The sequence below is a fragment of the Montipora foliosa genome, chromosome 13 (assembly GCF_036669935.1).
Source record: "Montipora foliosa isolate CH-2021 chromosome 13, ASM3666993v2, whole genome shotgun sequence".
NCBI classification, from domain to species: Eukaryota; Metazoa; Cnidaria; class Anthozoa; order Scleractinia; family Acroporidae; genus Montipora; species Montipora foliosa.
The window spans coordinates 34,293,605-34,308,604 of record NC_090881.1 but is presented as its reverse complement, the minus strand read 5'-3'; the positions used below and the strand labels follow the sequence as shown (position 1 = coordinate 34,308,604).

General features: G+C 39.6%; 3 protein-coding genes across 3 annotated transcripts in view; 2 read left to right on the top strand and 1 right to left on the bottom strand.

Moving 5' to 3' along the window:
* LOC137981918 (uncharacterized) overlaps window positions 1-983 on the bottom strand; it is a 4,486-nt gene extending 3,503 nt beyond the window's left edge. Inside the window, exons 1-3 of the mRNA XM_068828949.1 lie at window positions 924-983; window positions 443-586; window positions 1-31 (exon numbers count right to left, since the gene is read on the bottom strand). The exon at window positions 1-31 is cut by the window's left edge and continues 90 nt beyond it. Coding sequence (XP_068685050.1) covers window positions 1-31; window positions 443-586; window positions 924-983 — 235 coding nt within the window. The remainder of the gene's footprint in view (window positions 32-442; window positions 587-923) is intronic.
* A 1,322-nt stretch (window positions 984-2,305) lies between these two features.
* On the top strand, window positions 2,306-6,272 carry LOC137982985 (uncharacterized). The gene is made up of 3 exons (XM_068830147.1): window positions 2,306-2,839; window positions 3,454-4,862; window positions 5,302-6,272. Exons 1-3 carry the CDS (start codon window positions 2,428-2,430, stop codon window positions 5,554-5,556), a joined length of 2,076 nt encoding a protein of 691 aa, XP_068686248.1. The 5' UTR covers window positions 2,306-2,427; the 3' UTR covers window positions 5,557-6,272.
* A 5,712-nt stretch (window positions 6,273-11,984) lies between these two features.
* Window positions 11,985-15,000, top strand: part of LOC137981500 (uncharacterized) — a 4,217-nt gene continuing 1,201 nt past the window's right edge. The window contains exons 1-3 of the mRNA XM_068828598.1: window positions 11,985-12,476; window positions 13,094-14,490; window positions 14,946-15,000. The exon at window positions 14,946-15,000 is cut by the window's right edge and continues 1,201 nt beyond it. Of these exons, the coding sequence (XP_068684699.1) occupies window positions 12,068-12,476; window positions 13,094-14,490; window positions 14,946-15,000 (1,861 nt within the window). The 5' untranslated portion in view covers window positions 11,985-12,067. The remainder of the gene's footprint in view (window positions 12,477-13,093; window positions 14,491-14,945) is intronic.

The window sequence follows — 15,000 nt, the reverse complement described above, 5'->3', positions numbered from 1 at the left end:
CAAGGAAATGATCTTTAGCAAACAAAGAAACCTGCAAAGACCAAAGGAAAAAGATTTATCATTCGGCACACTTTTTCTTTCGTCTCATTGGAAGACAGCTGCAGTCCGCTACGTGAGCTGCAGATAACTTCCAGCAAATGAGAGTTTGGTCATGCGTATTAACGTCTAACTGTGATTTTCTGCAAATGCAAAATTTACTGTGATCTTATGTAATTTTATCTACGCCTTTCTGTATCAAAGGCGAAAATTTCTGACTCAAGAGAGGCTCCGCAGACAGGTTTGAGCACGACGGTTTTTCGCATGTCGTTGGCTCGAGTCCGGAATGGGACTCTAAATCCCATTTCCCCGTTGCTAAGAAACTAAATTTTCATCTTTCACAAGAGCACGCTACAACATGATTATTATTGACAGTTGCTAATGACAATGTGTTCATGATAGTTACCTTCTCAATCTGTTTGTTTCTGTTACTCTCTGCTATATCACGCCACAACTCAATTATCACTTGTCGTAACTGAGGTTGTATAACTTCATCGATGATGCCATTGATTACATCATCATCTTTGACTTGCTGTATCGCCTCGAACACCTACAGCGTAAGAATTTAACTCATGTGAATGCATACAATGATTTCCACATTCATGCGCAAGAGCGGTGCATCTACCAGTAAATAAACCACATGGGGCAACAATTGCAGGATTCAATTTAAGCCCTTCACAATCTGCATTTTCGCTATACGGTGATCTTACACGAACCGATTTGATAACACAACAAAAGTTTTCTGATGTAACATGGCGCACAGGTCGATTTTTAAAGCAACATTTTGTTATGGCAACCTGTTGCAGGTTTTTGAAGCGCTTTCAAACACCTGCAACATTGCTGCCCGAATTTTGTTTGAGCTGGTGCGTGTATCACAACCGCCCCACACATCGTCCCAGAATGCACCACGGAGAACCGGAATTAGTCACGTCAACAGTGTCCGTCATATTTGTCGCCCACGATTTGTCAAGCAGGAGCCTGGGATAAAATGTTGCGAGCAATAATGCGCTAAAAATCGGCTCGTGTAACATCACCTTTAGTACGAAAACTGGAGAAAGGGAAGATTCCTTTCTTCGTCTTGTCTAAATGTTTCCTCGATATACGATTGTTCAAAAGCACATAAAGAAAATGAGGAGTATGCATATTTTGTTTTCTTTGGAACCTTTATCTGAAGGCATATTATTTGTTTTGGTGAAAAATCCATCTCATATTTTCACCAGTACGAATTTGTTGAAAAAATGCCATCGAAAAGAATCACTGAATACACAAATATAACGTGATTGGCAATATGTCAGTTGAGGTCAAAACGTACTGAGCCTGTCAATATTAAACATTTATTCCCTGAAATGGAGGTTACTAAGGGTAGACTGATATTTACCGAGCCAGGAGGCGAACGGATAAATATCCATCACCTTGTGCCAACACTGAGGTGAACACGTGAAAAAATTAAAATAACAAGAAGCCATTTTGTTCCTCTACTTATCACCTCAGATATGACCTATCTCAATGCCTGAAAAGCTCATCCAAATTGGGTGGCAAAAACTAGTGAACGATAAACGGAAACTGAGGCAACCGCAGTGATATTTCTGTTTCGTCATAAAAAATTCTCAACACACCCAGAGTTTCATAAACGAACGGAGCAAAGTTCGGAGTTTTCATGCACATAATCGCCACACTGGCAGATTTTTTGCAACGCATTAATTATGACCTTTATCGTTTCAAGAAAAATAACTTGTGAGCCTTCCAAGAATAGAGTACACTATCAATCAAAGAAAAAAACCTTAGTTCTCTAATTTAACCCTGTTTGAAGGCATGAGTTCGAATTCATCATTCTTTGCCAGCTTCAAAAAAGGATGAGGGATAATCCAAAAAAAAAAAAGGCCAATTTTCTTTAAAATTGAAAATGGTCTTGGCGAGGTTCGCTTTGCTATGCATGATCAGTCTTAAAAAAAGGTCATTTCATTCATCGTGGATACATCAACGAAAATTTACATAGTGTACTGGTGCATGTATCTCCTTACATAACATTATGGTGCAGACTCATTACACTCACTGTTAGACAGAAAATAGCAACACAAATAAGAACTCAGTCTCAATACAAAGACTCTTCAACAACAAGAAAGATAGAAGGGGTAGTTTCTAAAGAAACTGTAGTGCTGCGTCGGTGGGGAAGTAGTATACAAAGAAAGATATATCTTCTATAACCATAACAATTAAAGGAACGTATTAGGTGATGTTCCTATTTTTATCCTGATATACATTTCATGAAAAATAACTTGTAAGCTTAACTCCAATGGATATCATATGATATATAATAAGTATAGAAAAGACTTGTAGTGCTTTCTTGCAATAAAAAACGAGTTATTTCAGATTGTAAGTGCGTTGTCCAAAATGGGTTTTCAGCTTTATCTCGCCGCAGTTTTTACGGCATTCTTGGTGTTGGAACATTGTGCAGGTAGCGCTGAACAATCCCAGTCAACAAATCGCTCCAAACACGACGAGATACACCGCGCCAAAAGTCAGATCGACTCCTTGATTTACAAATTAACTCTGGATTTGAACACCTTTAACGAGAAGAACGATCTTGCTTCCGCCATGCAGAAAGACGCTGAGAAATTGGCTCGAATCGCTGAAGAAGAAATCGCTTTGTTGAAACCAGTTCAGCACCTTTTGGAAAAGCTGGCCAACGGTAACACTTCGAATCGCAATCAAACTTGTTTCGCGAAAAGGGGTGGCAAGATACAGGTGCAAATAGAAGCCAAAGAATCCGCTCTTCCAAAACACTACACCATAAATATACCAGGTAAATATTAGTGTGATATTCCATAGTAACGTCACTTTGAGAGAAGCTGCAATCTTGCAATGATAGAAGCAAAAGTAAATGGCTTGGCTTTACGATCAATGATTACTTAAGAACGTTATCGACTGAAAATGTATGACATCAGTTGTCCTTTACCATATTTCAATTGGAAATTTCACTTACTGTGGTTCAGTTGCGCTGCACAAGAGCATTTAATGCCTGGATAATACAATAAGCCGTGACCATCGCAATGAAAGCCACATAGCAGTTACTTTCCTGTAGTAATGTTATTACGCTATCTTTGAATAAAATCCTTAAGTGGGACCATTCAAATGAAATCTACAATACTTTCGTGTTGTGTTTGTTGCTAGTTGTGCAGTAAGCGTCTTGCATCTTTCGATTCTGTGGATAAAATCCCAAACAGTGACTCATCAAATGAAAGTTCCTGAGGGGTATTTTTCTAATGTACAAATTCGAATATTGTAGATTAAAATGAACTTGTCTTAAGAGTATTTGCGTCAACCAGAAATGAGTCTTCGCGGTATCTTCATCGGACAATCAATTATATATTTTCATTTCGTTGAGCTCTCTCACACATCCGTCCTTTTTTTTCTCAGTAAACCACCGACAACTGATTGATCGCGGATTATCACGTAACGACGGGGATGATTTGCGAATCTATTTCCATCAAAACACACGACGTTATGTTCAAGTAGACCGCGTCATCAAAGGCCTGGGAACAAAGTCCGCAACTGTCCAGTTCAGATTGCAGGCTCCTATATCAGCTAACAATGTTGATGGTTACTCATATTCCTTGGTGATTGGTGATTTGGTCAGCGGTAGCGTTAAGGACAATCCCGAAAAAGTGTATGCTTTTTTTGATGACTTCTCCAGTTCAACGCTAAAGAAAGACTGGGTTAAGACCTGGGGACAATGGAGCGTGCAAAACGGGCGACTGCTAGGAAGCACAATGCAAACTAAAAATCTAAACAGCGATAATGTGGAGGTCGGAGTCTATCTCAAAACTGGGTTTCACTGGAAAGATGTGCAGGTTGAGCTTGACTTGATGGAGACCAGTGGGCTAAAAGGCACTGCGACTGGACCATTTCTACGTTTGAGTAATGTCAATCCCAGCAAGACAACAGGATGGTGGCTACAATATTACCTGGGAGCTCCTAATCACTGTTACTTGAGGCCTCTAGCTAATAACAAAGATGGCAGCTGGAAATATGGAGGGAGATATGGAGGGAGGTTGCCCACGGCCTTTCAGTTAAACAAATGGTTCCATATCAAGTATCGAGTGATTGGAAACAGATTTTGGCAGTGGGTCAATGGCAAACTGGTTCATAACAATTTGAAAGTGGAAAAAGAATGGGAGATACCTGCGGGAACCCTAGGAATGGGCTGTCATAGGTCTAACCTCAACTGTAAAACATTGTACGACAACATCAAGGTGACACTTCTGGTTGCTAAAGACCCGAAAATCAATCTGGGGTTGCTTCAGCCTTTCTTCTTCCCGAATAATGCTCTTCTGGGTGACAAAAAGCTTCCCGCAGACTCCTGCAAGCAAATCCATGATGCCAGTCTTGTGAACAACAAACCGCGCGCAAAGAACGGCGTTTATTGGATCAAGACAGATCTACAAGGCAGCTCAGCAGTCCAGACCTTCTGCGATATGAAAAATGGAGGATGGACTCTTGTCGGCAAAATCAGTGGAAGAGTCGGCAACATTTACCACAAATGGCTGGTTTCCAACTACAACACTGATGAGCTGAAAACTCCAAAGATCTCAAAAGGCAATCAGTTCGCTTGTCTTGACGCGCGCAGTTTAGCAGTAGAAGAAGCCTCTACAGTGATGTTGTCCAGCGGCGAGCTGACGGATGGCTTAGGAAGTAAGTGGGTTATGTGGCGGTTGCCTGGTGACAGAGAAAAAGACTCGTTCTGGGATCATTCTGTAGGCTTATCAGCCGTAAAAGCCGCTGTACAGAAACCAGTGATGGTGATTGCTTGGAATGGAAACAAAAAGGTAAGACGAGTCAAAGCTCGTTTCCAAATAAACAAATGAGACCTTCACTCTAATCTTAAAAAAGGCTATAAGGTTCGGATTTCTCGAGACAATTCGAAGTAGGGCGCAGGCCCTTAGAACAGCGAGATAAAACAGTCTTAAAAAAAACTGTTAACATTTAAGTCGGATCACCAAGGTAACACCAAGTCAATAACTCTAAAAATATATATCTTAAGCAAAAAACCCGTAATTCACTAACAAACGAGAGAAAACATAGTTCATATAGTTAGCCACGCACTACAGATTCATATACATGTCAAAATCAGTTAACGAAAGGGAAAAATTCTAGGAGGGGAGGCCTTAAGGAAGTTAACTACGAGTGATCAACTGCAGCAAACAGCGAAGTAAATGGGAGCTAATTCAATTTTCACAATATTAGTAATTTCTTTCTTTGTGGCAGACCTGTTTCCAAAACAAGTTTGGGATAATGCCGTATAGTGCACACGGCGGATCATACCCTTATGCATCTTACAACACTGCAGGATACGTTGCTACAAATGACAACTGCATGGCTGTTGGGCTGATGTCAAAAGGTTCCACTGCGCATGGCTGGTCACAGAATAGCAACGGTTACGACAGTCCAAGCAGTGATTCTGATTGGCCAAACAAATCATACTCTCACCAGTCTCCTTATGTGGTCGTCTGGCTCAAGTAACTAAACGACAGCCTTTTTGTTACTTTTGCTTTGCTTTTGTGCATGTTGATAGTTTTCTTGGCAATTTTTTTTAGAGAAAAACAGGGAATAACACTAAAATAATAAAATGATGATTTTCGAAATACGTTTCCTGTTTTCCGGTGGAATTTATCTTTATTTTTTCTAAACACGATCCAGGGTTTAATTAATGTTTCAATGATAAGAGATACATCAAGTTTTGTCGCATAGGGAATAGAAAAGTTGAATTTTAATCCCTTTATTCCAAAGATCGAAACGTTTATTCTCCTAACTAGTACCATAGGTTTCTTTGATGGGTAGTCATGAGAATTTGGTATCATATCAAGACCACACCCGTTAAGCTGATAATTATCGTCATTCTCAATACCTATCTGACTGACATTTCATTTAAATGGTGAACAGAATTTACTTGCTGATTACCCCGCGGAGTCAAAGGGTTAATGAATGTCGATTTAATATGCATAATTATGTGATAAAAACTGCTTAATGGTAACACATTTTCGAGTTAGATTAATTAAGTCAACAAGATTTTCCTCTTAGGTAAAAAGCAAGATCTCAAAAACCCTGTATCCTGAATGATTCTTGTCTGCACGCATGTTAGAAAAACAGTGAAGACTATTAAAAGAGATTTGGTCACTTTTTGATTCCCTTGTTCGATTTATAATAGTCTGCTTTGGCGCTAGCTATGCATCGCTGTTAAAAAAAGAAAAAAAAAAAAGAAAACAATAAAATGGTGCTGGGAAACACTTGTGTGGAGTCCTCATTTTCTAAGGGAAAATCCATGTCACAGCTATGCTTGTGAAGGAAGGACGAAGAAAGAAGTATACGAATCTTATCCCACAATTCGGACCGAAAAGGAATACAGAATAAAAGGTTTCTCTCAATTCCCGTTATAATAAGGAAATTAGCGAGATTTTGACAACCATCTTTTTCGTGCTAGCCGGATTACTGCCTACGAACCATTGCTTATCAGGAGAGCGTCCTTGAGATTGAAATAAGGTGTAGAGGTTGTGGGTCAAACCCTTATAGAGAAACGTTTTTCCGAACAATGAACACTTTAAACGAAATATAGAGAGGGTTCCTGCTTACTCCCTTTGGACAAAAACACCAAGTTTTCATGGAGTCAATCCACTACTAAAAGCACAGATTTAAGGAACAACAAACAGATTAGAAACGTAAAAGCTCACAAAACGCAACTAGTTTATCTTCATCTATGTACGGAATTTGCTTATAGGACCAATATTCACTGCAGGGTTGTATCACATCTACTTTGTTTCGGCTCAAGTTCATACAGTTGCAAGTTTTTTTCTAACTGTTTGAAATGTTTCCTTAAAGGGAGAGTATCACGGTACTGCGCATGATCTAGCCGTAACAATGTCATCATTTATGAGCTAATCGGAAGCAACGTCATAATTCATGTGGGAAATTTACACGTAGGTGTAAAATTTCTTGATTATATAAAACAATGAATGCGCTAAGGGCGATTGACTTCGCAGATGACTGAGCGAGAAATTTGCACGCGCACGTGTTAATTTCCCACAGGAATAGACCATATTCGTATTCTCAGTATTGGACTGGAACTAGCTTGCAATGGAGGCTAATGCGGGGGAATCTTTTCAAATGCAAATACTTTTTAATATATACCCCGCATTAGCCTCCATTGCAAGCTAGTTCCAGTCCAATACTGGGAATACGAATATGGTCTATTGTAACTTCGCTTCCGATTGGCTTATAAACGGTGACATTCGCTGGGGCTACCAGGCCTAATACCGTGGATACTCTCCCTTTAACCGCAATGGTCATCTCATTTAAAAAACAATTATTCATTATTTTTTAATTATTAATGATTATATTCCACAGTTCAAATACATAACATTTGACATGTTCTCTATTAAACCATCACTCTTAACGCAATAGAAACATGACCTCAAAATTGACCAGGTTTGGGACTTAAAGATCTACTACGGCAACGGCGACGAAAACGTCTGTTCAAAATGTGTACTTTGCACAATCCTAAGTCTTTCGCGGTTATTTCATCTCGTTCACTTCGTACAATGTGGCTGAATTATCCTAAATTGAATTTATACGAGCGGCTTCAGAGTAAAAATATAGAATGAAAGATTCAAATTTGTACGTTTACGTTGTCGTCAATTAAAACCTCAAATCTGGTGATTTCACGTTGCTGTTATGCAGAGTACAGAAATAAAATGCGTGCCGCACGTGCAGCACGATTCTTTTCCCTCTTTTAACCAATGATATCGTTGTTTTGTGGCGTTGTCGTAGCCGTAGTTATCGTCGTTTCTTAAACTCCGAGTTTAAAGGCCATGTTACACGAGGCAATTTTTCTTACAACTCGCAACGCAACGATGACGAATAAAAAACCTTTCAAGTTGCAGAGGGTATGTTACACGTTGGCAACTTCTTTCGCAACTTGCAACGCATACAATAACAAACAAGATGGCGGACGCGCTAAGTCGCCGAATGATGAGCTCTGATTGGCCCATTCTGACAAAATTGCGTTGCGAGTTGCAGAGGGGATGTAACACGCAAGCAACTTGTCTCGCAACGTTGCGAAAAGTAGAGGGTCGTTCTACTTTTCTTGCAACTCGCAACGCAACAATTGCAGTTGCAAAAAGGGGTGTTACACGTGAATTTTTTTGTCGCAACTTGCAACGCAACGTTTGTTGCGATGCGAGTTGCAAGAAAAATTGCCTCGTGTAACATGGCCTTAAGAAGCGACGACGGCTACGACTACGACAACGCCACAAAGCAATAATATCATTGATTAAAAGAGCATAAATAATCGTGCTGCACGTGCAGCACGGATTTTAGCAAGTATGTTTGCGGTCCTCTGCATAACGACGACGTGAAATCACCAAATTTGAGGTTTTGACGGCAACGTAAACATGCAACAGAGAATCTTTCATTCTCTATTTCCACTCTCTGTTTCCATTTGAAACCGCTCGTACCAGTTTATTTTTAGGATGCTTCGCCTATATTGTAGGACGTGAACGAGACTGAATAATCGCGAAAGACTTATGATAAAGTAAAGTTGTATTTTGAGGTGACGGTTTCGTCGACCGTCGCTGTCGTAGATCTTAAACTCCTTAGTTTATAACTCAGGGCCCGGTTGTTAGAAAGCCGATTAACTTAATCCAGGATTAGCGTAAACTATTGTTTCATGTTTTCAACTTTTTGGTGAGAGTTTCTTTTGCTTATTTTTCTTTTTCAAGATTCACTTCTTCTTATGTAAAGTTTTGCCGAATATCAGCGTTGAACAGCATTTGGGACTAGAGAAATGAACTCCTTGGTTAATTTTTAATCTGGGATTAGCGTTAATCGGCCTTTGAACAACCGGGCCCAGGGCAGCACAATAACACGACCATACATTAGGTGTGAGTCCCCCACAAGGTTGGAGTTTCTCAAGCCTGTTGCTTCAATAGGAGCGATGATCAGTCTTTCTAAAAACCATTTCATAAACGCAGTTCAAATATGACACTTCATACATTCTCAGTTTCGCTCGATACAAGACTGACGCTCGTATTTGTAACTTTGATCAAATGCCATACTCATGGATAATGAAATGATTTCATACGAAATCACGCCACACCTTAATTATAACCTGTCGCAACTGAGGTTGCATAACTTAATCATCAATGACGCCATTAATTACATCATCATCTTTGACTCAGTTGACTTGCTGTATTGCCTCGAACACCCAAAGGATAAGAATATAACTTGTGTGAATGCATGCCGTGTATATTTATTACCCATATAATGAAAAGAAAATTACACGTTAATTCGAAGATATGAATTTTATGTTTGAGTGGCAAGAACAATATCTCTCGTCACTTACACATAAAATTCATATTTTCTCACCCCCCCCCCTCCCCCTGTAATATTCTCTACATATACCATTGTTCAAAAGCACATAAAGAAAATAAAGAGTATACACTATCTTTTTCTTTGAAACCTTTATCCGAAGGCGAGTTATTTGTTTTGGTGAAAAATCAAGTTCATGTTCGCATCAGTACACATTTGTTGAAAAAATGCCATCAAAAAGATTAACTGAATACACCAATACAACAAAATTGGCAATGATTTGTCAGTTGAGGTCAAAACTTACTGAGCCTGTCAATATTTAACATTTATTCCCTGAAATGGAGGTGAATAAAGGTAGACTGATAATTACCGAGCCAAGAGGTGAAGGGATAAATGTTCATTACCAACCATTCCCTTGTGCCAACACTTAGGTGAATAAGTGAAAAAACTTATAATAACAAGAAGCCATTTTGTTCCTCTACTTATCACCTCCGATATGACCTATCTCAACGCCTGAAAAGCTCAACAAACTTGTGTGGGAAAAACTAGCGAACGATAAACGGAAACTGAGGGAACTGCATTGATATTTGCGTTTTGTCATAAAAAATTCTCAACACACCCAGAGTTTCATAAACGAACGGAGCAAAGTTCGGAGTTTTCATGCACATAATCGCCACACCGGAAGATTTTTTGCAACGCATAAATTATGACCTTTATCGTTTCAAGAAAAAATAATTTGTGAGCCTTCCAAGAATAGAGTCCACTATGAATCAAAGAAAGAAAACCATAGTTCTCTAAATTTAACTCCGTTTAAAGGGACGAGTTCGAGTTCGTCATTCTTTGCTAGCCTCAAAAAAGGATGAGGGTTAATCGAACAAAAAAACATTGCCACTTTTCCTTAAATCTCAAGACGGTCATGATTTCCACATTTATGTGCAAAGAGCGGTGCATCTACCAGCAAATCCACAAATAAGCCACATGGGGCATCAATTGCAGGATTCGATTTAAGCCCCTACCAATATTTGCATTTTTTTCTTAACTCTGTCGAACACGAAGGCGTGAACGGCCGAGTAGAAGATTCCTTTCTTCATCTTGTCCAAACGTTCCTCAGGAAGCGTATCCGAAGACAAGTTATTCGTTTTCGTGAAAAATCCATTTCATCTTTGCATAAGTACACATTTGTTCAAAAAATGCCATCGCAAAAAAACCACTGAATACACCAATATAAATTGATTGGCAATGATTTGTCAGTTGAAGTCAAAACCGACTGAGCCTGTCAATATTTAACATTTATTCCCTGAAATGGAGGTGACTAGAAGTGGACTGATAATTACCCAGCCAGGGGGGCGAAGGGATAAATATCCATCACTTTGTGCCAACACTAAAGTGAATAAGTGAAAAATCTTATAATAACAAGAAGACATTTTGTTCCTCTACTTATCACCTCCGATATTACCTATCTCAACGCGTGAAAAGCACAACAAACTTGTGTGGAAAAAACACAGCGAACGATATACGGAAACTGAGGGAACGTTGCCGATATTATGCTTCGTTTAAACCAGCGTTGCTGAATTGGATTGCCTGTATAAACATCGCAAATAAATAAATAAATAAATTCGTTAGGGGGGAAACGAGAACTGAAAAAAGGAAAGTTTTCTAGACAGTGACATCCAGAGTGTACATAATCGTGTAATCGTCTCGGGAAAAAAATATATTAGCGAGACTTCCAGAATTGACCATAAAATGCAAGTCCTAGAGTCCTCGAGTCCTAGTTCGAAATCATCTTTCCCAGAAATATTGAAAAACGAAAAAAAAAAAAAAAACAAGAAAACAAGAAAAACACGAACCAAATTGGTGGAGGCGAGTGCTGTCACCACTGCGCCATCCATATCATCCTGTCGTTCATCAAAAGTAACTCGACCAAAATTTACATACGGGTGTATCTCTTAATAAACATCACGATGCCTAATGCAGTACATTCGTTCTTAGACAGAAAATAGCTATACACAATAGCCACGATACAAAGACTAAGATAAAATAAAGCGTTATCTTCCGCAACCAGGGCAATCAAAGGGAAGTATTAGGTGATGTTTCTCTTTTGAACAGAATAGGAAAGAAGCTCTGTTAAAATTGCCTCGCAGTCCATAGGATGAATTACGCAATAATTTACAATAAATACAGTATAAAATGTAACAATAAGAATTCTAATAAACTCATTATAGCTATAATAATAACAAAAAGGCATATAAGAAGTACTTATATATGTTACTGACTAGACTTAAAATTTTAAATAAAAATTCACAGCGAGGATAAAAGAGTTGTTCGCGCTATCTGTGCGGACGCATGGTATTAACGCTGTACGGACGCGGCGATGGTTTCTTAGATTGTATCTAAGAAAGTTAAATGGGGGTAACAAGCCGTTGAGCTAGTGATCTTTATCGAAAACTATCCTGTCGAAAACTCGATCACACTTCACTACGATGATTAACTACAGGTGAAATACGTAGGCCAACACATGTTTTTACCCCCCATATACATTTCATGAAAAATAACTTGTATGGCCATATAATATAAATAATAACATAATAAGCTGGGGTCGTAGTCCTTTTTTGTGTTCCTTCATACCAATCAAAAACAATTTTACGAGCTTGTAAGGGCATTGCCTGAAACTATGATGGGTTTTCAGCTGTATCGTGTCTACGCATTTACGGCATTCTTGATCTTTGCAGTCGGCGTTTCTGCAAAATACCAGTCAACAAATCACTCCAAACACGACGAGATACACCGCGCCAAAAGCCAGATCGACTCCTTGATTTACAAATTAACTCTGGATTTGAACACCTTTACCGAGAAGAAAGATCTTGCTTCCGCCATGGAGAAAGACGCTGAGAAATTGGCTAGAATCGCTGAAGAAGAAATCGCTTTGGTGAAACCAGTTCAGCAACTTTTGGAAAAGCTAGCCAAAGGGAACACTTCGAATCGCAATCAAACTTGTCTCGCGAGAAGGGTTGGCAAGATACAGGTGCAAATAGAAGCCAAAGAGTCCGCTCTTCCAAAACACTACACTATAACTGTACCAGGTAAATATTAGTGTGATATTCTATAGTAATGTTACTTTGAGAGAAGCTGCAATCTTGTAATGATAGAAGCAAAAGTAAACAGCTTGGCTCTACGCTCAATGATTACTTAAGAACGCTATTGACTGAAAACGTATAACATCAGTTCTCCTTTATGATGTTTCAATTGGAAATTTCACTTACTGTGGTTCAGACATATTGCACAAGAGCATTTAATGACTGGATAATACGAAAGGCGTGACTATCCCAATGAAAGCTACTTAGCGGTTGCTTTCCTGTAGTTATGTTATTACGCTATCTGCGAATAAAATCCTAAAGTGGGACCATTGAAATGAAATCGACCATACTTTTCTGTTGTGTTACTAGTTGTGCTGTAAAAGGTCTTGCAATCTTTCGAGTCTATGGATAAAATCCCAAAGAGTAATTATTGAAATAAAAGTTTAATACTAGTGAGGCGTATTTTTCTAATACACAAATTCGACCTTTGTAGATTAAAATAAACTTGTCGTATTAGCATTTGAGTTAACGAGAAACGAGTCTTCGCAGTGTTTTCACTGGACAATCAAATATAACTTTTTATTTCGTTGAACTCTCTCAGACATCCGTCTTTTTTTTCTCAGTAAACCACCGAGAACTGATTGATCGCGGATTAACACGTAACGACGGGGATGACTTACGAGTCTATTACCATGACAACAGACGACATCATGTCCAATTAGATCGCGTCATTAAAGGCCTGGGAACAGAGTCCGCAACTGTACAGTTCAGACTGCAGGCTCCTATATCAGCTAACAATGTTGATGGTTACTCATATTCCTTGGTGATGGGTGATTTGGTCAGCGGCAGCGCCAAGGAGAATCTCGACAAGGTGTATGCCTTTTATGACGACTTCTCCAGTTCAACGCTAAAGAAAGACTGGGTCAAGACCTGGGGACAATGGAGCGTGCAAAACGGGCGACTGCTAGGAAGCACAATGCAAACTAAAAATCTAAACAGCGATAATGTGGAGGTCGGAGTCTATCTCAAAACTGGGTTTCACTGGAAAGATGTGCAGGTTGAGCTTGACTTGATGGAGACCAGTGGACTAAAAATCACTGCGCCTGGACCATTTCTACGTTTGAGTAATGTGAATCCCAGCAAGACAACAGGATGGTGGCTACAATATTATCTAGGAGCTCCTAATCACTGTTACTTGAGGCCTCAAGCTAATAACAAAGATGGCAGCTGGAAATATAGAGGGAGGTTGCCCACGGCCTTTCAGTTAAACAAATGGTTCCATCTCAAGTATCGAGTGATTGGAAACAGATTTTGGCAGTGGGTCAATGGCAAACTGGTTCTTAACAATTTGAAAGTGGAAAAAGAATGGGAGATACCTGCGGGAACCCTAGGAATGGGCTGCGCCCGGTCTCCCTACAACTGCAAAACACTGTACGACAACATCAAGGTGACACTTCTGGTTGCTAAACATCCGAAGATCACTTTGGGGTTGCTCCAGCCATTCTTCTTCCCGAATAGTGCTCTTCTGGGTGACAAGAAGCTGCCTGCAGACTCCTGCAAGCAAATCCATGATGCCAGTCTTGTCAACAACAAACCGCGCGCAAAGAATGGCGTTTACTGGATCAAAACAGATCTACAAGGAAGCTCAGCAGTCCAGACCTTCTGCGATATGAAAAATGGAGGATGGACTCTTGTCGGCAAAATTAGTGGAAGAGTCGGCAACATTTACCACAAATGGCTGGTGTCCAACTACAACACTGATGAGCTGAAAACTCCAAAGATCTCAAAACGCAACCAGTTCGCTTGTCTTGACGCGCGCAGTTTAGCAGTAGAAGAAGCCTCTACGGTGATGTTGTCCAGCGGCGAGATGACGGATGGCTTAGGAAGTAAGTGGGTGATGTGGCGGTTGCCTGGTGACAGAGAAAAAGCCTCGTTCTGGGATCATTCTGTAGGCTTATCAGCCGTGAAAGCCGCTTTACAAAAACCAGTGATGGTGATTGCTTGGAATGGAAACAAAAAGGTAACTAAAGGCGAGTCCAAGCTCGTTTCCAAATAGACAAATGAGACCTTCAATATAATCTTAAAAGGCTACAAGGTTCGGGTTTCTCGAGACATTCGAAGTAGCAAGCAGGCCCTTAGAAGAGCGAGATAAAACAGTCTTTTAAAAAAACTTACATTAAAGCAGTTAACATTCAAGTCCGATCACCAAAGTAACACCAAGTCAATAACTCTAAAAATATATATCTTAAGCAAAAAACCCGTCATTCACTAACAAACGAGAGAAAACATAGTTCATATAGTTAGCCACGCACTACAGATTCATATACATGTCAAAATCAGAAAAACGAAAGGGAAAAATTCTAGGACAGGAGGCCTTAAGGAAGTTAACTACGAGTGATCAACTGCAGCAAACAGCGAAGTAAATGGGAGCTAATTCAATTTTCACAATATTTGTAATTTCTTTCTTTGTGGCAGACCTGTTTCCAAAACAAGTTTGGGATAATGCCGGATAGTGCACACGGCGGATCAT